At 27.4% G+C, this 27730-nt stretch overlaps 1 protein-coding gene across 1 annotated transcript in view; it reads left to right on the forward strand.

Moving 5' to 3' along the window:
• The first annotated feature begins 275 nt into the window (after positions 1 to 275).
• LOC142234246 (clavesin-1) overlaps positions 276 to 27730 on the forward strand; it is a 47938-nt gene continuing 20483 nt past the window's right edge. The window contains exon 1 of the mRNA XM_075305332.1: positions 276 to 754. Within this exon, the coding sequence (XP_075161447.1) occupies position 754 (1 nt within the window). The 5' untranslated portion in view covers positions 276 to 753. The remainder of the gene's footprint in view (positions 755 to 27730) is intronic.

Consider the following 27730-nt stretch of genomic DNA (forward strand, 5'->3'; position numbering starts at 1 on the left):
ATCGCTTTCATAGGGATTGACTTTCATCATCTGCCCATTTAGTCGATCCACCTTAATATACTGATTTACCTGTGGTGGATATATGCTTACGAGCAGAGTCAAACAAATTGTGCTATAATATTTGAGAGTTTTATTGTAGTTGAATTGAGTGATTCGCAATGGTTGAAGCAAGCCAGCATTTGAGTGAGTTTGAGTGAGTGCTTTTGAATGCATTTGCCTCTGACGAAACGAGAAGAGTCATATTCAAGTTAACCGAATATCTAGCCAGCCAAAGGCCGCCAAGCAGACATTTTGGGGTATAGTGTTTGGGTGATTTTATTAAATACAATTTTCATTGCTCTAACTTCAGTTAGTTTCGTAAGAAACCTCAACGTATTAACAAGTCCCTGGAAAAAAAGTGAAGCGCACCACCAAAAACAAAAAACCAACAAAAATAAAATCAAAGGAAAAAAGTAAAGTGTTGAAAATATATTTCAGTGAAAAGAAAACTAAAAATAATAAAAAAAAAATAAATATAAATCAAGTCAAGTATCTAAAGTTCAGAGTCATAATGTGGTAGGAGTTGCACAGACCAACAACAGCATCAATAATTAAATGAGCATCATTATAAGCAAAGTAAAGGAAATATTAAAAAAATATATACACATAAAAATAATTACTACAACGAGTGACATAAAGCCTGTTAGTTAAAAAAAAGATTGCGTAAATCCTTAGTTGAAGAGAAGCAATAACACACAAAAAAACCTAATAAAAAGTGAGTTTTTTAAAAATAATTTTTGTAATAAAAAAAATTTTAATTATATATAGTTTTTTTTTTTTTTTTTTTTAATAATTGTTTTTTATTGTTATCTTAATAAAATTATATATATTCCTCGATTATCTGCCACTTCTTTAGTATCTTCTCATATTGCATTTCACTTTCACTTTCCCAGACAAAATTTTTCTCTGCTTGACTATTCATGACATTAGATTGTATTTAGTTTTTCTTTTCGAAACCGGAAATCTCCATATCATTTTTTCACCACTTTTTCCATTTCTTTGACTTCCTTTACTTCTTGCATTTTCCCACTTGTATTGTAGTTTGTTTTTTGTATAGCTTGCAAAGCTTCTGTAATACAAGTAGTCAACATAAATTTAAATTTACTCCACTTAACTCGTTTTGGTTATATCATAATGATCGAGTGTACTGAATTGCTTTGAAGTTGTTTGGCATGAAAACGAGTTATCTTGTGTCGCTTGGAAGATAATAAAGACATAATTGAAACACCTACTATTTTCTGTTCCATTTATTGGCCAATATTATAGGTCGTTGATATATTGAGCAGTAATTGGACTCTAATACGTTTTTTTTGCTAAGTTGTTTTACCTTTATTTATTATTTTTATACCCTCCACCATAGGATGGGGGCGGGTATATTAACTTTGTCATTCCGTTTGTAACACATCGAAATATTGCTCTAAGTATATATATTCTGGGTGGTGGTGAAATTCTGAGTCGATCTAAGCATGTCCGTCCGTCCGTCTGTTGAAATCACGCTAACTTCCGAACGAAACAAGCTATCGACTTGAAACTTGGCACAAGTTCTTGTTATTGATGTAGGTCGGATGGTATTGCAAATGGGCCATATCGGTTCACTTTTACGTATTGCCCCCATATAGACGGACCTCCAGATTTGGCTTGCGGAGCCTCAAAGAGAAGCAAATTTCATCCGATCCGGCTGAAATTTGGTACGTAGTGTTAGTATATGGTCTCTAACAACCATGCAAAAATTGGTCCACAACGGTCCATCATTATATATAGCCCCCATATAAACCGATCCTTAGATTTGGCTTGCGGAACCTCAAAGAGAAGCAAATTTCATCCGATCCGGCTGAAATTTGATACGTAGTGGTAGTATATGCTCTCTAACAACCATGCAAAAATTGGTCCACAATGGTCCATAATTATATATAGCCCCCATATAAACCGATCCCCAGATTTGGCTTGCGGAGCCTCAAAGAGAAGCAAATTTCATCCGATCCGGCTGAAATTTGGTACGTGGTGTTAGTATATGGTCTCTAACAACCATACCAGAATTTGTCCATAATTATATATAGCCCTTATATAAACCGATCCCCAGATTTGACCTCCGAAGCCTCTTGAAGGAGCAAAATTCATCCGATCCGGTTGAAATTTGGTACAGTTTAGTTAACAATCATGCCAAGATTGGTCCGTATCGATCCATATTATATATAGCCCTAAATAAACCGACCCCCAATCACAGAAAAATAACGATTGCTACTCGAACCAAAAATAATTTACCAAAATGTTATTACCATAGAAAATTTTGTCAAAATTTTCTTTCTATAGAAAATTTTTCAAAATTTTATTTCTACCAAATGTTGTCAAAAATTTATTTCTGTAGAAAATTTTGTCAGAATTTTATTTCTGTAGAAAATTTTGTCAAAATGTTATTTCTATTGAAAACTTATGAAGCATTTCATAGTTGGAGAGGAATACTTTGCAAAATTTTCCAAAACATTTTTGTCAAAATTTTGTTTCTATAAAACAAAATTTTATTTCTATAGAAAACTTTGTCAAGATTATATTTCTATAGAAATTTTTGTCAAAATTTTATTTCTTTGGAAAATTTTGTCAAAATGTTATTTCTATTGAAAATTTTGTGAAAACTTTATTTCTATAGAAAATTTTGTGAATTTTTTTTTTCTATAGAAAATTTTGTCAAAAATTTATTTCTATAGCAAATTTTCTCAAGATTTTGTTTCTATAGAAAATTTTGTCAAAATTTTGTTTCTATAGAAAATTTTGTCAAAAAATTTATTTCTATAGAAAATTTTATCAAAATTTTATTTCTATAGAAAATTTGGTCCACAACGGTCCATCATTATATATAGCCCCCATATAAACCGATCCTTAGATTTGGCTTGCGGAACCTCAAAGAGAAGCAAATTTCATCCGATCCGGCTGAAATTTGATACGTAGTGGTAGTATATGCTCTCTAACAACCATGCAAAAATTGGTCCACAATGGTCCATAATTATATATAGCCCCCATATAAACCGATCCCCAGATTTGGCTTGCGGAGCCTCAAAGAGAAGCAAATTTCATCCGATCCGGCTGAAATTTGGTACGTGGTGTTAGTATATGGTCTCTAACAACCATACCAGAATTTGTCCATAATTATATATAGCCCTTATATAAACCGATCCCCAGATTTGAGCTCCGGAGCTTCTTGGAAGAGCAAAATGTGGTACATGGTGTCAGTATATTGTCTTTAACAACCATGAAAAAATTGGTCCACAACGGTCCATAATTATATATAGCCCCCATATAAACCGATTCCCAGATTTGGCTTGCGGAGCCTCAAAGAGAAGCAAATTTTATCCGATCCTCCTGAAATTTGGTACGTAGTGTTAGTATATGCTCTGTAACAACCATGGAAAAATTGGTCCACATCGGCCCATATAGAAGGACCCCCAGATTTAGCTTGCGGAACCTCAAAGAGAAGCAAATTTCATCCGATCCGTCTGAAATTTGGTACATGGTGTTGGTATATGGTCTCTAATGACCATGCAAAAATTGGTCCACATCGGTCCATAATTATATATAGCCCCCGTATTTGGCTTGCGGAGCCTCTAAGAAACGAACATTTCATCCGATCCTGCTGAAATTTGGTACATGATGTTAGTATATGGTATCTAACAACCATGCAAAAATTGGTCCACATCGGTCCATAATTATATATAGCCCCCATATAAACCGATACCCAGATTTGGTTTGTGGAGCCTCTAAGAGAAGCATATTTCATCCGATCCGGCTGAAATTTGGTACATGGTGTTGGTATATGGTCTCTAACAATCATGCAAAAATTGGCCCATAGCGGTCCTTAATTATATATAGCCCGCCCCCCCCCCCCCCCCGATCCTCAGATTTGGCTTGTGGAGCCTCTAAGAGAAGCATATTTCATCCGATCCAGCTGAAATTTGGTACATGGTGTTGGTATATGGTCTCTAACATCCATGGGAAAATTGGTCCACATCGGGCCATAATTATATATAGCCCCCATATAAACCGATCCCCTGATTTGGCTTGCGGAGCCTCAAAGAGAAGCAAATTTTATCCGATCCTACTGAAATTTGGTACGTAGTGTTAGTATATGCTCTCTAACAACCATGGAAAAATTGGTCCACATCGGCCCATATAGAAGGACCCCCAGATTTAGCTTGCGGAACCTCAAAGAGAAGCAAATTTCATCCGATCCGTCTGAAATTTGGTACATGGTGTTGGTATATGGTCTCTAATGACCATGCAAAAATTGGTCCACATCGGTCCATAATTATATATAGCCCCCATATAAACCGATCCCCAGATTTGGTTTGTGGAGCCTCTAAGAGAAGCATATTTCATCCGATCCGGCTGAAATTTGGTACATGGTGTTGGTATATGGTCTCTAACAATCATGCAAAAATTGGTCCATATCGGTCCTTAATTATATATAGCCCCCATATAAACCGATCCCCAGATTTGGCTTGTGGAGCCTCTAAGAGAAGCATATTTCATCCGATCCAGCTGAAATTTGGTACATGGTGTTGGTATATGGTCTCTAACATCCATGGAAAAATTGGTTCACATCGGGCCATAATTATATATAGCCCCCATATAAACCGATCCCCTGATTTGGCTTGCGGAGCCTCAAAGAGAAGCAAATTTCATCCGATCCTGCTGAAATTTGGTACATGGTGTTGGTATATGGTCTCTAACAACCATACCAGAATTGGTCCATATTGGTCCAAAATTATACATAGCCCTTATATAAACCGATCCCCAGATTTGAGCTCCGGATCTTCTTGGAGGAGCAAAATTCATCCGATACTGTTGAAAATTAGCACGTGGTGTTAGTATATGGTCTCTAACAACGATGCAAAAATTGCTAGGTTAGGTTAGGTGGCAGCCCGATGTATCAGGCTCACTTAGACTATTCAGTCCATTGTGATACAACATTGGTGAACTTCTCTCTTATCACTGAGTGCTGCCCGATTCCATGTTAAGCTCAATGACAAGGGACCTCCTTTTTATAGCCGAGTCCGAACGGCGTTCCACATTGCAGTGAAACCACATAGAGAAGCTTTGAAATCCTCAGAAATGTTACCAGCATTACTGAGGTGGGATAATCCACCGCTGAAAAACTTTTTGGTGTTCGGTCGAAGCAGGAATCGAACCCACGACCTTGTGTGTGCAAGGCGGCCATGGCTAACCACCATGCCAAAATAGCTCCCATATAAACCGATCCCCAGATTTGACCTCCGAAGCCTCTTGAAGGAGCAAAATTCATCCGATCCGGTTGAAATTTGGTACAGTTTAGTTAACAATCATGCCAAGATTGGTCCGTATCGATCCATATTATATATAGCCCTAAATAAACCGACCCCCAATCACAGAAAAATAAGGATTGCTACTCGAACCAAAAATAATTTACCAAAATGTTATTGCCATAGAAAATTTTGTCAAAATTTTCTTTCTATAGAAAATTTTTCAAAATTTTATTTCTACCAAATGTTGTCAAAAATTTATTTCTGTAGAAAATTTTGTCAGAATTTTATTTCTGTAGAAAATTTTGTCAAAATGTTATTTCTATTGAAAACTTATGAAGCATTTCATAGTTGGAGAGGAATACTTTGCAAAATTTTCCAAAACATTTTTGTCAAAATTTTGTTTCTATAAAACAAAATTTTATTTCTATAGAAAACTTTGTCAAGATTATATTTCTATAGAAATTTTTGTCAAAATTTTATTTCTTTGGAAAATTTTGTCAAAATGTTATTTCTATAGAAAATTTTGTGAAAACTTTATTTCTATAGAACATTTTGTGAAATTTTTTTTTCTATAGAAAATTTTGTCAAAAATTTATTTCTATAGCAAATTTTCTCAAGATTTTGTTTCTATAGAAAATTTTGTCAAAATTTTGTTTCTATAGAAAATTTTGTCAAAAAATTTATTTCTATAGAAAATTTTATCAAAATTTTATTTCTATAGAAAATTTTGTCAAAATTTTATTTCAATGGAAAGTTTTGTCAAAATTTTATTTCTACAGAAAATTTTGTCAAAATATTATTTCTATAGAAAATTTTGTCAAAATATTATTTCTATAGAAAATTTTTTCAAAATTGTATTTCTATAGAAAATGTTGTCAAAACTTTATTTCTATGAAAAATTTTGCCAAAATTTGAATTCTATAGAAAATTTTCTCAAGATTTTGTTTCTATAGAAAATTTTGTCAAAATTTTGTTTCTATAGAAAATTTTGTCAAAAATTTTATTTCTATAGAAAATTTTATCAAAATTTTATTTCTATAGAAAATTTTGTCAAAATTTTATTTCAATGGAAAGTTTTGTCAAAATTTTATTTCTACGGAAAATTTTGTCAAAATTATATTTCTATAGAAAATTTTGTCAAAATTTTATTTCTATGGAAAATTGTGTCAAAATTTTATTTCTACAGAAAATTTTGTCAAAATATTATTTCTATAGAAAATTTTCTCAAGATTTTTTTTCTATAGAAAATTTTGTCAAAATTTTATTCCTATAGAAAATTTTGTCAAAATTTTATTTCTATGGAAACTTTTGTCAAAATTTTATTTCTATAGAAAATCTTGTCAAAATTTTATTTCTATAGAAAATTTTGTCAAAATTTTATTCGTTTTGTTTGTTATTGTTGGCTTCTCTTCAATCGTTATTGTTGTTTTTTTGATCTCAGCTTAAAGCCATTCATTGACTAAACTACAAGTGTAGTTTAACCAACAGAGGAAAAGTATGCTGGTCAAATTTATTTGGGCAAAGCCCTATAGACTGCAAGATGGTTGGATGTACAGCTGTTTCGGAATTACCACATTCCTCATCGAGGTTCAAGTGTAGTTCACATTGGGTTGAGTGAATTACCCGAATTTATTCTGATAATTGGTTGATAGTTTTGCTGCAAGTAGAGGATGCTGATGAGGAATGTGGTAATTCCGAAACAGCTGTACATCCAACCATCTTGCAGTCTATAGGGCTTTGCCCAAATAAATTTGACAAGCATACTTTTCCTCTGTTGGTTAAGCTACACTTGTAGTTTAGTCAATGCATGGCTTTAAGCTGAGATCAAAAAAACAACAAATTTTATTTCTATAGAAAATTTTTTCAAAATATTATTTCTATGGAAAATTTTGTCAAAATTTTGCTTCTATATATAGAGTAGATATATATGAGTAGATCCGAAAAATGGTAATATCTAATCATATCTAATTGCTATGGAGTTAGATCTTATCAGATCTCAATATTGGCCTAGATCTAATGTCTTAGATATAGATAGATCTATCCATATATATAATTGGATCTGGTGCTAGATCTCGTCATATATATAATTATATATAATTATATCAAATTTTGTCTCACCATTTCTCGTTAAATCTGCTTAGATCTAAAGTGGTCAATTTCGAGATCTAATTATATCCCCCAATTTTTACACGAGTAAAAAATTTTATTTCTATAGAAAATTTTGTCAAAATGTTATTTCTATAGAAAAGTTTGTCAAAATTTTATTTTTATAGAAAATTGTGTCAAAATTTTATTTTTACAGCAAATTTTGTCAAAATTTTATTTCTATAGAAAATTTTTTGCAAATTTTGTTTTTATAAAAAATTTTGTTTTTGTAGAAAATTTTGTCAAAATTTTATTTCGATGGAAAGTTTTGTCAAAATTTTATTTCTACGGAAAATTTTGTCAAAATTATATTTCTTTAGAAAATTTTGTCAAAATTTTATTTCTATAGAAAATTTTGTCAAAATTTTGTTTTTATGGAAAATTTTGTCAAAATTTTGTTTTTATAGAAAATTTTGTTAAATTTTATTTCAATGGAAAGATTTGTTAAAATTTTATTTCTATAGAAAATTTTGTCAACATTTTATTTCTATAGAAAATATTGTCAACATTTTATTTCTATAGAAAATATTGTCAACATTTTATTTCTATAGAAAATATTGTCAAAATTTTATTTTTATGTAACTTTTGGCAAAATGTTATTTCTATAAAAAATTTTGTCAAAATTTTATGTCTATAAAAAATTTTGTCAAAATTTTATTTCTATATTAAATTTTGTAAAAATTTTATTTCTATGGAAAATTTTGTAAAAATTTTATTTTTATAGAAAATTTAAAGACAATTTAATTAAGTTTGAAGAATTTTTCTGAATTATTGAAAGTCAAGTTGACGTTATTCAAACAAAATGTTCTTTCATATAAGGATATCTATTTATTTTTATGTCGTGACTAAATGCCTTCATTGAAAAATTTATCGTTTTTAGGGCAAGGGAAAAAACTTTATATTGGAGAAATGCGTCTTCCATGATATTGCAATACTGGCATTCATTTTTTGAACATAATATATCTTTGGCATTGCTACAATATGTTTTGTTCAGTGGATATACTTAAATATTATTAACTCAAAAAATAACCAACGTACCTTAAATTTACTTTGTTTTCCATTTTCCAAGTATTAGAGTTAAAAGATTTTCTTTTAAATAGTAATCCACTTAAGTGTAGTTTTTTTTTGTAAATACACCCTCAAAAAAAATCGCTTCTTTAACATATGTTCTAAACATATTTTGCAGGAAGCACATATATAATTGGATACTGCCGAAACATTAATATGTTTGTTTTATGTGAACATATTATATGTTTGGAAGCATTTTGAGCCCAAAAATATTATATGCTTGGAAGAATTTTTCCCAAAGACGATTGTGCTCATTCCCTAACATACTCGTAATTTTCACTTCCACGAATTTTTTTAGTTCTTGGCACCTTTTTCTGTAATACAAATAATGTTGAAGAAATTATTCACTTTTATAAATTTTTTAAATTTTACCTTTCGCCTGCACGGAGAATCGAACCGAGGACAACACAGTTTGTAAGCCAACACACTGTCCACTGGGCTACGTAGCTGTTATAGTCACCAGTAGATAATTATCGTTATAAATTTCATTTATATAGCATAGTTTGCAGCGCCCACAAGCCCATGCAAACATAACATTATTTAACAGAAACATACATTTGTTTGCCACGTGGAGCAGTGGTTAGCATGTCTGCCTTTCATGCAAAGGGTCGTGGGTTCAATCCCTGCTCCGAACGAACACTTTTTTTTAATCTAACTTTAAAATTTGGAAGGAATTCAAAAACTCTAACAAAAGATGAACGTGGAGTCGAGTATAATATATAAATAATTTATAATACAAACATAAATTTATTTAGGCGTGAACAGTTTTTTACTAGCATTTAAAACCATCGCTCTAAAATGCCTTTTATTTTTCTTTAATAATTCATTTTAAAGAAAATAAACTTTTTAAATTGTTTTAGCTGCAAAACTCGAACTTAATGCCCGCTTTTATATTTGAAGGTGTGCGTCAACTCCTCGTGGACTACTTATTAATAAAGAGGAACTAAACTTTGTTTTTATACATTTTACTGTTTCATTTTTCACTATTTCCTCCTTTTTTATTTTATTGTCCTAACTCTAGAAAGAGTATAGTGCCCTTTCGTTATTTTTCTGAAGACCTCTGATTTCTTTTAACGAACCAAGAAAAAAATTGTGCCCATAATGCCGAAATGATAAACAAAACACATGTCCACACATATATAAAATGCTGCTCTCAAGGCGAAAACATATGCTGTTTGTTTTTCAAATGTCTATTCTCTTGGTTCCGAATGTCCATTCTCTTTATTCAAATTAAATAATATTTAAACTTATTTTAATATTTAATATTTAAAACAGTTTTCCGAAACAACATACAAGTGGTTTCACAGACATTGTTCTCTTTTTGATTCTTTTGCTGTGTTATGTTGATATATTTCGTCAACTCTCCCGGTTTCCATCTCTATTTCTTTCTCTATACTCTCTCTCTCTCTCTCTCTGTCGCTTGGAATAAAATATCACAACATATGTATGTTTAGTCGAAATTTGTAAATTTATATATGTTTGCATTCACACATATGATTTTTATGAAACATTCATGCCCCAAACATAATATATTCTAACATATTAATATAGATGTCCCAAACATTTTGTGTTAGTTTAGGAACATTACATGTTTGCACTTAAATATATTGTGTTTTAAAATTGTGCCCGAAACACATTTTATTTATATCGGAACATATGAAAAACATATTTTTCTAACAGTGTATACAATTGAAAAAACTCCAAAACCATGATTCATTATTTAAAAAATATATTTTAGGAAAAACAAACACAAAGCAATAAAACTGTCTCTGTGCAAATATTTACCCAACTCTTTTGGCTATGAATATTTGTTTAGCTTCTAAAGACAAATGGCTTTAAATTTTGTTTAGAGAATTAAAAAACAAATCTTCTAAATAGTTTCAATTGTTTATTTGCCAAATTTTAAGTCTCATTCATTATTAATATATTTTGTTTATGGCTAGCATTATCATAAAATTTAATACGGATATGCCATAAATTTGTCATGTAATATTGAAAGAAAAAAAATCATCACCTTTTTTTGCCACTGTAGACTATATCTCTAAAAATCTTGATTTATTCAGGGATTATTTGTTAGACTTGGGTACATTCATAATTCATGCACGTCTATAAAATAAACAAATTAAGTCACTTAAAGCACTAATTTTATATTAACATAAAAATATCGAACACATAGAAGTGGCGTTAATGAGGGAGAGATGGTGGGAGTGAGAGAGAAGTAGACTAACTAAATACGTATATCGTCATTTACATTTCAAGTGTATAAATAATGTAAACAACACATTAAGCTCACAATGCTGTAAATCAATTTAGAAATAAATAAAAAAATACTTCCATGCTTTGGTTCAAATTGGCTCAAAAAAATTTAAAATGTCGTTACAATCGATCACTTTAAATTCGAAAATCCAAATGGGGATACTGAGCCATTCGCTGTTATCTCTCTCTCTTTCTTTCTCTCTCTCTTACATATTCTCTATTCTACCTTATTTCTACACTGTAGCTCTAATACAGCCACGCATTTATTTTTTGGTTTTGGTTGTTAAAATGTTCATCTCCTCCTTTATCATTTCCCCCGCATCCAACTTTGTCTTTAGTTAAACAAATTTAAAATGTAAAGCTCATCACGTTTCAGGGTTAAATTTACTAAAATTGTTTATAAGGTTTTTTTTTGCATTTGCGTATAATACAAAAACCAAATCAAAAAAATAAAATCAAGCTAAGCGCTTGGCATTTTGTATTATTTTACCTGCTCATCCATAATAACCTTGGGTTTACTTGAATATCAGCTCTGTGTTCCCTTTTCCATTTCCATTTAAAATATTTTCAGATTCCATATTTTAGTTGTTGTTTTTTTTTTATTGTTTAGCCTTGAATTAGTAACACTTCTGGTTGTAGAAGAATACAAGCCTTAAAATTTATTATACACTGTGAAAATGAATTTTATATATACGAGGACAAATCGATAATTTATAAAATAGGCTTTACATCTTCGGGCAACACCCAAACAAAGTGGAACCACCATAAGAGAAAATTTAGGTTTACTTTAGAAGATTCTAACTTCAATATTTTACTGATTACAACGTTACACAGATAAGTTAATAAACTGACAAAAATATTGTCGACGACATGACATTAGAATGCAAATATTGTGTTTTTTATACAAAGATTTTTACTTGACCAAAAGTTGATAAATTTTGCATTGAATATGCGGTTTACTTAGAGTTACTTAGGAAATATTTTCTATAGAAATAAAATTTTGACAAAATTTTCTGTAGAAATAAAATTTTGACATAATTTTCTATAAAAATAAAATTTTAACAAAATTTTCTATAGAAATAAAATTTAGACAAAATTTTCTACATAAATAAATGTTTCTATAGAAATAAAACCTTGACAAAATGTTCTATAGAAAAAATCGTGACACAATTTTTTATAGAAATAAAATATAAAATCAATACCGATGGTATCATTAGATATTACAAAAAAAACCTTGACAAAAATTTTTGTAGAAATATAATTTTGACAACATTTTCCATACAAAGAAAACCTTGACAAAATTTTTTGCAAAAATAAAATAAACCCAGCCATGTGAATTCAAATCGATGATTTGACAGTGGCACAGGAAAAGAGATATGTTTGTTTCGAATTTATTTGGCATAAGCCGGCTATCAATGTAAAACCTTTTTTCGGAGGGTTCAAGTGTGGTTTTTGTTGGGTTTAATAAACTGCCTGAATTTATTCTGATAATTGGTTGATAGTTTTGCTGCAAGTAGAGGATGCTGATGAGGAATGTGGTAATTCCGAAACGTGCGTCCATCCAACCATCTTGCAGTCTATAGGGCTTTGCCCAAATAAATTTGACAAACATTCTTTTCCTCTGTTGGTTAAGCTACTCTTGTAGTTTAGTCAATGTATGGTTTTAAGCTGAAATAAAAAACAACAACAATGATTTTGAGAAAATGTTTTATAGAAATAAAATCTTGACATTTTTTATAGAAGAAAAATTTGACAAAATTTTCTATAGAAATAAAATCTTGATAAAATTATCTATAGAAATAAAATTTTGACAACAGTTTCTATAGTAATAAAATTTTGACAAAATTATCTATAGAAATAAAATTTTGACAAAATTTTCTATAAAAATAAAATTTTAACAAAATTTTCTATAGAAATAAAACCTTGACAAAATGCTCTATAGAAAAAATTGTGACAAAATTTTTTATAGAAATAAAATAAAAAATCAATAACGATGGTATCATTAGATATTACTACACCAAAAAAAAATTCAATAGTACTAAAATTTTGACAAAATTATCTATAGAAATAAAATTTTGACAAAATTATCTATAGAAATAAAATCTTGACAAAATTTCTTAAAGAAAGAAAATCTTGACAAAATTTCTTAAAGAAAGAAAATTTTGACAAAATTATCTATAGAAATAAAAGTTTGACATTTTCTATACAAATAAAGCTTTGACAAAATTTTTTGTAGAAATAGAATTTTGACAAAATTTTCTATATACATAAAATCTTGACAACATTTTTTATAGAAAGACAATTTTGACAAAATTTCCTATAGAAATAAAATCTTGATAAAATTATCTAAAGGAAGAAAATTTTGACAAAATTATCTATGGAAATAAAATTTTGACAACATTTTCTATACATATAAAACCTTAACAAAATTTTCTGTAGAAATAAAATTTTGACAAAATTTTCTATAGAAATAAAATCTTGATAAAATATCTATAGAAATAACATTTTGACAAAATTTTCTATAGAAATAAAATTTTGACAAAATTTTCTATAGAAATAAAATTTTGACAAAAATTTCTATAGAAATAAAATTTTGAAAAATTTGTCAAAATTTTCTATAGGAATAAAATTTTGTCAAAATTTTCTATAGGAATAAAATTTTGACAAAATTTTCTATAGAAATAAAATTTTGACAAAATTTGCTATAGAAATAAAATTTTGACAAAATTTTCTATAAAAATAAAATTTTAACAAAATTTTCTATAAAAAAAAATTGACAAAATTTTTACAAAATTTTCTATAGAAATAAAATTTTGACAAAATTTTCTATAAAAAAAAATTGACAAAATTTTTACAAAATTTTCTATAGAAATAAAATTTTGAAAAAATTTCTGTAGAAATAAAATTTTGGAAAAAAAAAATCAATAGAAATAAAATTTTGATAAAATTTTGTATAGAAATAAAATTGTGACAAAGTTTTCTATAGAAATAAAATTTTGACAAAATTGTCTAGAGAAATAAAATTTTGACAACAGTTTCTATAGTAATAAAATTATGACAAAATTATCTATAGAAATAAAATTTTGACAACATTTTCTATACATATAAAACCTTAACAAAATTTTCTGTAGAAATAAAATTTTGACAAAATTTTCTATAGAAATAAAATCTTGATAAAATATCTATAGAAATAACATTTTGACAACATTTTCTATGGAAATAAAATTTTGACAAAATTATCTATAGAAATAAAATTTTGACAATAAATAAATAATAAAATAAATAATAAAAATAAAAATTTAACAAAATTTTCTATAGAAATAAAACCTTGACAAAATGCTCTATAGAAAAAATTGTGACAAAATTTTTTATAGAAATAAAATAAAAAATCAATACCGATGGTATCATTAGATATTACTACACCAAAAAAAAAAATTCAATAGTACTAAAATTTTGACAAAATTATCTATAGAAATAAAATTTTGACAAAATTATCTATAGAAATAAAATCTTGACAACATTTTTTATATAAAGACAATTTTGACATAATTTCCTATAGAAATAAAATCTTGATAAAATTATCTAAAGGAAGAAAATTTTGACAAAATTATCTATGGAAATAAAATTTTGACAACATTTTCTATACATATAAAACCTTAACAAAATTTTCTGTAGAAATAAAATGTTGACAAAATTTTCTATAGAAATAAAATCTTGATAAAATATCTATTGAAATAACATTTTGACAACATTTTCTATGGAAATAAAATTTTGACAAAATTATCTATAGAAATAAAATTTTGACAACATTTGTTATAGAGAGACAATTTTGACAAAATAAAATCTTGATAAATTATCTATAGAAATAAAATGTTGTCAACATTTGCTATAGAATAAAATTTTGACAACATTTTTTATAGAAAGACAATTTTGACAAAATTTTCTATAGAAATAAAATCTTGATAAAATTATCTATAGAAATAAAATTTTGACAAAATTTTCTATAGAAATAAAATTTTGACAAAATTTTCTATAAAAATAAAATTTTAACAAAATTTTCTATAGAAATAAAATTTTGACAAAATTTTCTATAAAAATAAAATTTTAACAAAATTTTCTATAGAAATAAAATTTTGACAAAATGTTCTATAGGAACAAGTAAGGAAAGTCTAAAGTCGGGCGGGACCGACTATATTATACCCTGCACCACTTTGTAGATCTAAATTTTCGATACCATATCACATCCGTCAAATGTGTTGGGGGCTATACATAAAGGTTTGTCCCAAATACATACATTTAAATATCACTCGGTCTGGACAGAATTTGATAGACTTTTATAAAATCTATAGACTCAAAATTTAAGTCGGCTAATGTTAGTTAAAAAATATGGGAAACATTTAAATCTGAAGCAATTTTAAGGAAACTTCGCAAAAGTTTATTTATGATTTATCGCTCGATATATATGTATTATAAGTTTAGGAAAATTAGAGTCATTTTGATAACTTTTCCACTAAGCAGTGACGATTTTGCAAGGAAAATGTTGGTATTTTGACAATTTTTGTCGAAATCAGAAACACATATATATGAGAGCTATACCTAAATCCGAACCGATTTCAACCAAATTTGGCACGCATAGCTACAATGCTAATTCTACTCCCTGTGCAAAATTTCAACTAAATCGGAGCAAAAAATTGGCCTCTGTGGTCATATGAGTGTAAATCGGCCGAAAGCTATATATTGGAGCTATATCTAAATCTGAACCGATTTCAACCAAATTTGGCACCCATAGCAACAATGCTAATTCTACACCCTGTGCAAAATTTCAACTCAATCGGAGTTAAAAATTGGCCTCTGTGGTCATATGAGTGTAAATCGGGCGAAAGCTATATATAAATCTGAACCGATTTCAACCAAATTTGGCACGCAATGCTGATTCTACTCCCTGTGCAAAATTTCAATTAAATCGGAGTAAAAGATTAGCCACGGTGGTCATATGAGTGTAAATCGGGCGAACGAAATATATGGGAGCTATATCTAAATCTGAACCGATTTCAATAAAATTTGGCACACTTCACTGCACTACTAATTGTACTCCTAGTGCAAAATTTCAACCAAATTGGGGTAAAACTCTGGCTTCTGGGATCGTATTAGTCCATATCGGGCGATAGATATATCATAGGATCAAAATAAATAGGGATCTATTCTGAGCCAAAACACATACTTGTGCCAAATTTGAAGTCGATTGGAATAAAACTGCGACCTAGACTTTGATTACAAAAATGTGTTCACGGACAGACGGACAACGCTATATCGACTCAAGAGCCCACCCTGAGCATTTTTGCCAAAGACACCATGTGTCTATCTCGTCTCCTTCTGCACTCAAAAAAAAGTGAACTCTCTATTTCACTAAAGCCAATTTAACATTATTTTAGTTTATGGAATTATTATATTTGGAGAAAGTTTCCTTTACTCTAATAATTTTTTGTGTATGTTAGTTAAATTAACTAAAACCGAGGAAAAAAATATACTCAAATGAAGCATAAAGATTAACTAAATTGGTGTCTTCAACAACATAGTTAAGAATTTCTTTTAATTTGTAAATTTTACCAAAAATGCGTCCATCATGAACTTCGTATGTCACTAAAGACATTCTTGCAATTTTGAACTCCAAGTTTTTCCTTCAAACTACAAAATTTTCTTTAACAAATGAAAAAACTTAATTATATCTAATAAATTTTCTTGAATTTGTCGAAAAATATTTCCTTATGTTTATGACATCGGAGTGATGCCAACGTTTGTAATACAGTTTAGTTAAAATTTTCTACAAATATTCAAAATTTTCTAAAATTAACCGAAAGTTTTCTTCCTGGTGGGTTCACTGTTTTTTCAGTGTGGGTGTTGCAAACATATGCACTAACTTATAATACCCTGTTCAATAGTGTGGCGCAGGGTATAAAAATCGTGACAAAATTTTTTATAGAAATAAAGTAAAAAATCAATACCGATGGTATCATTAGATATTACTACACACAAAAAAAGATAACCCTCTATTTCACTAAAGCCAATTTAACTTTATTTAAGTTCATGGATTTTTTTTTTGAGAAAGTTTCCGGTACTCTAACAATTTTTTACATACATTAGTTAAATTAACTAAAAAATGGGGAAAAAATTATACATAAATTAAGCATAAAGATTTACTAAACTCATACTTCTCACAAAATAGTTAATTATTTCTTTAAATTTGTAAATTTTTATTACAAATGCGCTCATCTTGAACTTCGTATGACACTGAAAACATCCAATTTTCAATTCCAATTTGTTCCTTCAAACTACAAAATTTTCTTTAACAAATTAAAAAAAGCTAATTATGTCTAATAAATTTTCTTGAATTTGTCGGAAAATATTTACTTATTTTTGTGATATCGGCGTGATGTCAGCGTTGGTATTACGGTTTTGTTAAAATCTTCTAAAAATAATCAAATGGTATTTTCTTTTCTGAAAAAAGTGTCTTGGCTTCATTTTGTGCGTACACAAATTTTTAAAATTTAGCAACCTAAAAACATGCTATCATTTCACCGGGCAGAAAAGATATCAAAGGAGCAACAGGACAGTCACAGCACTCTCGTTTGTCGGCAGTATTTTAGAAAAGAAGCTAAAAAGATCATTTTCCAGGCAAAATGCGCATTTTTTACGACAAAAGAAAATACCATAAATTTTCTAAATTTAACCAAAAGTTTTCTTACTTGTGGGTTCGCTGTTTTTCAGAATAGTGTAAAAACAAAACCTTTGGAATGGTCCAATTTTTTTAGTGTAAAAATTGTTTTAATTCAATTTTTCACATGCTAAAAAAAAATTCGTAATGTGAAGGAAAAAACCTTTTTGCTACCCAAAAATGTTATATTTTATCATATTGGTGAAATTTTAATTAAAAACAACAATTTATATGAAATAAATTTATATCAAATTAATTAAAATTGGTGAAGGTATCGAATTTTTTCGTTGAAATAGAAAAAAAAATCCGTAAAAGAAAACAAAAACGTAAAAATTTTTGATTTCCACTGCGAAACATAAACTTAATACCGGTATTTCTCTGTTGATCAATATCGATTGAATCATTACTAAAACTCATATTTTTTATGACCAATTATTTAAAATTCTCACCCGCATATTTTGCAAATACAATAAAATACATTTGTCAAGAGGTAATGTTGTAAACATTAATAATGAACATTTCAATATTGTCATATGTAATTATCATTAAACTACAGTTGTAAATCATTTCAAATTTAAAATACCTTATAGTTTTGATGTTGTCATCACATTAATTTAATTATAGAGACGTTTCATTAACAGGTAGGCTTTTATATTTTTAAAAGATTTTTGTAGCAGCTATTATATTTTTACAATTGTTTTCAGAGTTTATGATATATAAAATGGAATTTTAAGAAAATAAAAAATAAATATAATATTATGATGGAATATTTATTGAAGTAAAGGAGAAAAATTATATATCCATGGTTACTAAACTGACGCTAAAAAATTATCTTTAAAAACAAATAAAATATATTTCAGGCACTTGTTGCAAGACTTTTCATAATTTCAGATTTTTCTTTAAAAAAATATTTTCTAAAAAAAATTTTTTTGTCTGAAATTTCGCTCCGGAGGAAAATATTTTTTCTTTGGTTGTAGAGATTACATATAATTTTATAAAAAAAAAAAAAACAACAAATAAAATATATTTCAGGCACTCGTTGCAAGACTTGTCATAATTTCAGATTTTTCTTAAAGAAAATATTTTCTAAAAAATTTTGCTTGTCTGAAATTTCGCTCCGGAGAGAAATATTTTTTCTTTGGGTGTATTACATATAATTTTATAAAAAAAACAAATAAAATATATTTCAGGCACTCGTTGCAAGACTTGTCATAATTTCAGATTTTTCTTAAAGAAAATATTTTCTAAAAAATTTTGTTTGTCTGAAATTTCGCTCCGAAGGAAAATATTTTTTCTTTGGGTGTAGAGATTACATATAATTTTATAATGTGAAGTTTTATTAAATTCAAATATAAATTGTACATCTTAAATGTAGTATAGGGTACCAATATTTCACATAGGCATATTTATCAAAGTATTTTATATAATGTATAAATGTTAAATCGCCATAGCGTAACAAATGTGTATTGCCTAATTCTAAGCTTAGTGATTTTATTACACAAAAATCGCTTAATTTTACACATTATTATTATGTCTAAAATTTGTACATATAATTTCTTATAAATTACTTAAATTTGTCAAGTCATAATAAAAAATACCATATCAAAATTACATTAACAACAACAACATCATCCGACAACAGCTACTTTTGCTCTTTGTTCTCTCTTCGATCTTTCCACAATTGCTGAGTAATTTACTCATACACCATACAAGTCGTACCATTCATTGATTGCTGTTGCTATAAAAAGTTTGTTGCTTAAGTCTTTGTTTACCCATAGCGAATAAAATAAATTGAGTTCGTTGCTTAAGTCTTTTGTTTTGCCTCTACTATGCATTGAGTATTTCTTTGATTTCGATTCATATCAACCTTGAATATGACCATTGAATGTCTTGTTGCTTTAATATAATTTTTAAATTTCAGTGAAAAAAAAAAACAAAATCTGTTGTTGTCTGTAGTTTATTGTAATGAACATTGGCTGTCGATTTGGTTAATTATATGAGGTCGATACAGACAGCCATGTGTCATACTGTGTTTAAAAGAAGTCAGTTAACGAAAACCAATAATTTTTTATTACATCATTTTATAATGCTTTGCATAATAATGAAGATGCGTACCATGTTGGGGGATGCGTAAACGCAAATGATATGAGGGATTTTAATATTCCATTGTTTAAAAAAAGAAAGATTTCAATTAATTGTATGAAATTTCAATTAATAGTATGACATTCAAAAAATATATAGTAAGATTTTAATTGTAATTAATTTTATAAACATGGTTATTAATTAAAAACAAAAAAAAAACTTTAAATAAGACATCATTTAAAAGCCTGATTTATTTCAAAGAAAAACTTCCTTGTTTTATCTTTTTTATGCTTGTCTCATCGTAATCTGTCATTAATTATCTCTTTTATGTTTTCTTAGTAGTTTATTAGTAAAATACTGATTTGTAATGCATTTCGATGAGTCTCATAAAATGTGAGAAATGTAAATTATGTTATTAAAAATAATTAATTATTCCTGGGAAGCACATTTAAGAATGCTTTTGTCACCTTGTTTCATAAAATATTGTTTTTTTTTTTAATAAAATCTTGAAGTCATTTATTATTGTTTAGTATTGTTTAATAAAAGAGACAAACAAAGGATTTAGTTGATTTATAAAAAAATCCAAGGAAATAACAAAGTGAGAAATCCTTTAGAATTTTACGACTTTACATTATATGTTAATCATTAATTAAAAAAAAAATAAATAAATAAAATAAAAAAACATAAGAAATGCTGACCACTTCATGCAATTATGAATGTCTTCCAATCAGATTTACATTTGTATTATTTTATTTGTTGAAAACAGAAAACTTCCTTGTTTTGTCTCTTTATGTTTGCCTCATTGTAATCTGTCATTAATTATCTTTTTTATCTATGTTTTCTTAATATTAAAATGACCAAAACAGAGTTTAGTAGTAAAATACTGATGTGTAATGCATTTCGAGGAATCTCATAAAATGTGATGTATGTTATTAAAAATAATTAATTATTCCTGGGAAGCAAATTTAAGAATGTTTTTGTCAATATATTTTTTTTTCATAAATTATGGTTTTTCACAAAATCTTGAAGTCATTTGTTATTGTTTAGTTTTCTATAGAAAACAAAATGATGATGAATAACGTTTTACATAATAAAAGAGACAACAAAGTAGTCTTAGTTGATTTATAGAAAATTCCAAGGAAATATCAAAGTGAAAAAACAAAAACATAAAAAATACTGACCAATTCATGTAATTATGAAAGTGTACATTGTCTATAAGATTTAAATTTGTATTAATTTATTTATTGAAAACAAAAAAAAAATCCTTGTTTTGTCTCTTTATGTTTGTCTCATCGTAATCTGTCACTAATTATATATTTTATGGTTCCTTAATGTTGAAATGACCAAAAAGATTTGATTTGGAATCACGATTACCATAGTACAATTTATAAAATTTTGACAAAATTTTCTATAGAAATAAAATGTTGACAAAATTTTCTATAGAAATAAAATGTTGACAAAATTTTCTATAGAAATAAAATTTTTAACAACATTTTCTATAGAAATAAAATTTTTAACAAAATTTTCTATAAAAATAAAATTTTGACAAAATTTTCTATAGAAATAAAATTTTGACAAAATTTTCTATAGAAATAAAATTTTGACACTATTTCTATAGAAATGAAATTTTGAGTAAATTTTCTATAGAAATAAAATTTTGACTAAATTTTGTATAGAAGTAAAATTTTTAACAAAATTTTTCTATGGAAATAAAATTTTTAATAAAACTTTCTATAGAAATAAAATTTTGAGTAAATTTTTTATAGAAATAAAATTTTTAACAAAATTTTCTATAAAAATAAAATTTTGACAAAATTTTCTATAAAAATAAAGTTTTGACAAAATTTTCTATAGAAATAAAATTTTGACAAAATTTCCTATAAAAATAAAAATTTGACAAAATTTCTATAGAAATAAAATTTGAGTAAATTTTCTATAGAAATAACATTTTGACAAAATTTTCTATAGAAGTACAATTTTTAACAAAATTTTTCTATAGAAATAAAATTTTTAAGAAAACTTTCTATATATATAAAATTTTTAACAAAATTTTCTATAAAAATAAAATTTTGACAAAATTTTCTATAGAAATAAAATTTTTAACAATATTTTTTATAGAAATAAAATTCTTAACAAAGTTTTCTATAAAAATAAAATTTTGACAAAATTTTCTATAGAAATAACATTTTGACAAAATTTTCTATAAAAATAAAAATTTGACAAAATTTTCTATAGAAGTAAAATTTTGACAAAATTTCTATAGAAATAAAATTTTGAGTAAATTTTCTATAGAAATAAAGTTTTGACTAAATTTTCTATAGAAGTACAATTTTTAACAAAAATTTTCCATAGAAATAAAATTTTTAAGAAAACTTTCTATAGAAATAAAATTTTTAACAAAATTTTCTATAAAAATAAAATTTTGACAAAATTTTCTATAGAAATAAAATTTTGACGAAATTTTCTATAGAATTACAATTTTGATAAAAATTTCTATAGAAATAAAATATTGAATAAATTTTCTATAGAAAGAAAATCTTAACAACATTTTTTATAGAAATAAAAATTTGACAAAACTTTCCATAGAAGTAAAATTTTGACAAAATGTTCTATAGAAATAAAGTTGTGACAAAATTTTCCATACAAATAAAGTTTTGACAAAATTTCGTTTGAAATAAAATTTTGACACAATTTTCTATAGAAAGAAAATTTTAGCAAAATTTTCTATAGAAATAAAATTTTAGCAAAATTTTCTATAGAAATAAAAATTTGACAAAATTTTCCATAGAAGTAAAATTTTGACAAAATTTCTATAGAAATAACATTTTGACTAATTTTTCTATAGAAGTACAATTTTAAGCAAACTTTTTCTATAGAAATAAAATTTTTTAGAAAATTTTCTATAGAAATAAAATTTTTAACAAAATTGTTTTTAAAAAAAATTGTCATAATTTTCTATAGAAATAAAATTTTGACGAAATTTTCTATAGAAATAAAATTTTGACAAAAATTTCTATAGAAATAAAATATTGACAAAATTTTCTATAGAAAGAAAATTTAGACAAATTTTTTTATAGAAATAAAAATTTTGGCAAAATTTTTTATAGAAATAAAAATTTGACAAAATTTTCTATAGAAATAAAATTTTGACGAAATTTCTATAGAAATAAAATTTTGAGTAAATTTTCTATAGAAATAAATTTTAAATTTTGGTTTTGTTCTTTAAGCATTGTTGTTGTTTTTTATTTCAGCTTAAATCCATACATTGACTAAACTACAAGTGTAGCTTTACCAACAGAGTAAAAGAATGTTTGTCACATTTATTTATTATAGACTGCAAGATGGTTGGATGGACGCACGTTTCGGAATTACCACATTCCTCATCAGCATCCTCTACTTGCAGCATAACTATCAACCAATTATCAGAATAAATTCAGGCAGTTCATTAATCCCAACAATGAACCACACTTGAACCTTAAGAAAAAAAGGTTTTACATGGTAGACGGCTTATACCGAAATAAATTCGTACAAACAATTTTGACAAAAATTTCTATAGAAATAAAGTTGTGACAAAATTTTCCATACAAATAAAGTTTTGACAAAATTTCTTTTGAAATAAAATTTTGACAAAATTTTCTATAGAAATAAAATTTTGATAAAAATATCTCTATAAAAATGAAATTTGGACAAAATTTTCTATAAAAATAAAATGTCGACAAAATTTTTTATAGAAATAAAAATTTGAGAAAATTTGCCATAGGAGTAACATTTTGACAAAAATTTTCTATAGAAATAACATTTTTAACAAAATTTTCTACAGAAATAAAATTTTTAACAAAATTTTCTATAGAAATAAAATTTTTAACAAAATTTTCTATAGAAATAAAATTTTGACAAAATTTTACATAGAAATAAAATTTTGACAAAATTTTCTTTAGAAATAAAATTTTGCCGATTTTTGTTTTTTATAGAAATAAAATTTTCACATAATTTTCTATTGAAATAAAATGTTCACATAATTTTCTATAGAAATGAAATTTTGACAAAATTTTATATAGAATTAAAATTTTGACATAATTTTTTGGCTGTTTTTGGTACAATTTTCTTTTAATTTTGGTCGATTATTTTTGGCACGAGTGGCAACCGTGTTTGTAATGTATTTCGATAAGTCTCATAAAATATGAGGCATATAAGTTATGTTATTAAAAATTACTAATTATGCCTGAGAAGCACATTTAAGAATGTTTTTGTCAAATTATTTCATAAAAAAAAAAAAATTCCAATGATATGTCAAATTGAGAAATTCTTTTGAATTTTACGACTTTATATTATCATCAGTAATTGAAAAAAAACTTTAGAAATATTGACCACTTCATGCAATTATGAAAGTGTTCATAGCCTATAAGATTCACAATTGTAATAAAAATTGTGTTGACCTTAAGATTTTAATATTTATGCCAATTATTGTAACAGGTATTTGTGCATAGCCTGGCAGCATTTTACAATGTTATGCCCCAATACAGAACATAGTTTATGGGACCTTGAATATATTAAAATTAAAGAAAAAAGTTTATTATTTTCGCTCATTTTGTTTCGATTTCATTCAAATCATGGCTACATTTAGAGGGCATGGTAAATATTTTAAGATGTTGTAGGATAATTTGTGGTTTGAATCAAATAAAATTTGACAGGGTTTGTTGACAGACTCAACTGTTTTGAAAAAAACAGTGAACCCACCAGGAAGAAAACTTCTGGTTAATTTTAGAAAATTTTTAGAAATTTTTAACTAAACCGTATTACAAACGCTGGCATCTAGCCGATATCACAAAAATAATACCCCAAGCAGAAATTGGCTAAAATCATTTACGTTAAAATTAGTTTAATGGTATAGAAAACTTAAATCAGGAAATAACAAATAATAAATTAAAACAAGTAAAGAAAGTCTAAAGTCGGGCGGGGCCGACTATATTATACCCTGCACCACTTTGTAGATCTAAATTTTCGATACAATATCACATCCGTCAAATGTGTTGGGGGCTATATATGAAGGTTTGTCCCAAATACATACATTTAAATATCACTCGATCTGGACCGAATTAGATAGACTTCTACAAAATCTATAGACTCAAAATTTAAGTCGGCTAATGCACTAGGGTGGAACACAATGTTAGTAAAAAAAATATGGGAAACATTTAAATCTGAAGCAATTTTAAGGAAACTTTGCAAAAGTTTATTTCTGATTTATCGCTCGATATATATGTATTAGAAGTTTAGGAAAATTAGAGTCATTTTTACAACTTTTGGACTAAGCAGTGGCGATTTTACAAGGAAATTGTTGGTATTTTGACCATTTTTGTCGAAATCAGAAAAACATATATATGGGAGCTATATCTAAATCTGAACCGATTTCAACCAAATTTGGCACGCATAGCTACAATGCTAATTCTACTCCCTGTGCAAAATTTCAACTAAATCGGAGCAAAAAATTGGCCTCTGTGGTCATATGAGTGTAAATCGGGCGAAAGCTATATATGGGAGATATATCCAAATCTGAACCGATTTCACCCAAATTTAGCACGCATAGTTACAACGCTAATTCTACTCTCTGTGCAAAATTTCAACTAAATCGGAGCAAAAAATTGGCCTCTGTGGGCAAATGAGTGTAAATCGGGCGAAAGCTATATATGGGAGCTATATCTAAATCTGAACCGATTTGGCTGATATTTTGCAAGTTTTTCGGAAACCCATAAAATATTCGGATGTACGGAATTTGAGATCGGTTGATATATACGCCAATTATGACCAGATCGGTGAAAAATATATATGACAGCTATATCTAAATCTGAACCGATTTTTTCCAAAATCAATAGGGATCGTCTTTGAGCCGAAACAGGACCCTATACCAAATTTTAGGACAATCGGACTAAAACTGCGAGCTGTACTTTGCACACAAAAATACATCAACAGACAGACAGACGGACAGACAGACAGAGAGACAGACGGACATCGCTAAATCGACTCAGAATTTAATTCTCAGCCGATCCGTATACTAAAAGGTTGGTCTATGATTACTCCTTCTTGGCGTTACATACAAATGCACAAACTTATTATACCCTGTACCACAGTAGTGGTGAAGGGTATAAAGATATGAGCGAAAATCGGACATAGGGCTTAAGCCAATATTAGCATCTTAAATTCCTCCGGGTTTTACGTTTGATGATAGTTTAGAAGCAAATAAAACATTAATTATGGTATTTAATACAATAACATGAATTATGTTAATTATATAGAGCTCAACTAACTAATAATTAAAACACTTTCCATAGAAAAAATATTGCCCTGTTAATATTAACATATTGCATTTATGGCACAAAGTTAATCGGTTCCTCTTTTTAATGTGGGTATTTATAATAAACGGTGTTAAATATAAGGTATTTATAAAAAATTTTCTTAATAAATAGGCAAATTATAGATTAAATTTATTAGCAGTTTTGTAATCCTAAGGAAATTCGTGAGACCGTGGGGCTTTAGGAGGCAGCGGAAGTCTACAGTGATATTAATAATTTAATTAAGAAATCCTATAATTATTGGCAAAGGGCAATGCAAAAGGAATTAAATACAAGTAGAGTTTTGTTTTAATATTAAACAAGGTTTTGTTATAAAATAAAAATTAAATCTATGTAATTTGCAATCTATGCTTTTTATTACTCTTTCTTTGACTCAAATCTATTGATTGAGTCAATATGAACAATGCATTGCTTTTTCGCTCTTTCTTCTCTCTTACTCATACTTACATTTGGGAGAGTGAGTGTTTTTAAGATATTCACAAGGAAGGCAATTTCTTTCAATCTCTTCCCGACGCACATTATTGTAGTATTTGGGCTAACGCACTCACGTATGCAAGTAATGTGTGGATTATTTTAAAGACCAGTTTTGAATTCCCAAAAGCAATAGACCAACTGTTCAGAGTCTATTGGGTCATGATGTAATTTTTTTTTTGGCTTCTGTTACGCAGTCACTTCACTGCTGGATTATCAGTAAGCAACATTGGCATGAAATGCTATTGCTTTCAAAGAGAAGTATTGCCTTCTCTTGTCTTGTTTGTTTATGGGGCTTAATATTAAAGTAGTGTTACCATCAACCAATGGAGGTAAAATGGAGCTTTCAGTATACCATACATAAATGTTTGTTTTACGCTTGAAAAGGGAACAAACAAGAAAAGGCAAAAACCATAAAACCATATAAGATCAAAATGAAAAACTCGAATAATGATAATGTGTGAAGGTCGTTTGGTAGTTTTTGCTGTTGTTGTTTTTGATTACAGAATATATAGTAAAGGGTTAGTGTACTTGAATTTAGGTCAAATCATTTACCAGACGCCTGACCATGTTCATATTTCTGTAAGGTTGGGGTTTATTTTAAAAATTTGTTATTTTAAAATTTTCTTATTTTATTTTTAATTTTTTTTTCATGACTTATTGCATTATCTTGTGGCATGATCTTTGCTATATTTTTTTGCCCTTATAAAAGATGTTAGTATTAACATATTTAGTTTGTTCTTCGTATTGCTATATCTTTTTTAAGATCAATTAACCTTCATTTGATTTTTGTTTTGATTTTCATTTTCTTCCATTAAAATTTGTTTGTTTTTAAAATGTGACAATGATAAATCGGATGTATTCCCACTTTGTCTCTCTTTTCAATAAAAAAAAAGTTTATGTCTTTTTTTTTTAATAAAATATTAAAATATACTATGCAAAAAAATATATTATAGTATGTAGTAGCAAAAAACAAAAAAAAAAATAAATAAATATTCATGAAGCTAACCGGTTTTATTTAAAAATAAATACCGAAATTCGAATAATTTGGTATACTCTATGCCATCACTGCACAACTGTAAATACTCAGCTATATATTATTATTATTATTATTTTTTTTGCTCCTCCAAGAGCCTCCGGATTATGGACCGATATGGAAAAATTTTTGCATGGTTTTTAGTGGCCATATACTTACACAACATAGCAAATTTCAACCGAATCGGATGAAATTTGTTCCTCCGAGGAAGTCAAATATGGGGATCGGTTTATGTGGGGGCTATATATAATTATGGACCTATGGATCAATAACATGTTGAAAAAATTTTCTAAAGAAATAA

This window comes from Haematobia irritans, chromosome 4, assembly GCF_050003625.1.
Source record: "Haematobia irritans isolate KBUSLIRL chromosome 4, ASM5000362v1, whole genome shotgun sequence".
Taxonomy (NCBI): domain Eukaryota; kingdom Metazoa; phylum Arthropoda; class Insecta; order Diptera; family Muscidae; genus Haematobia; species Haematobia irritans.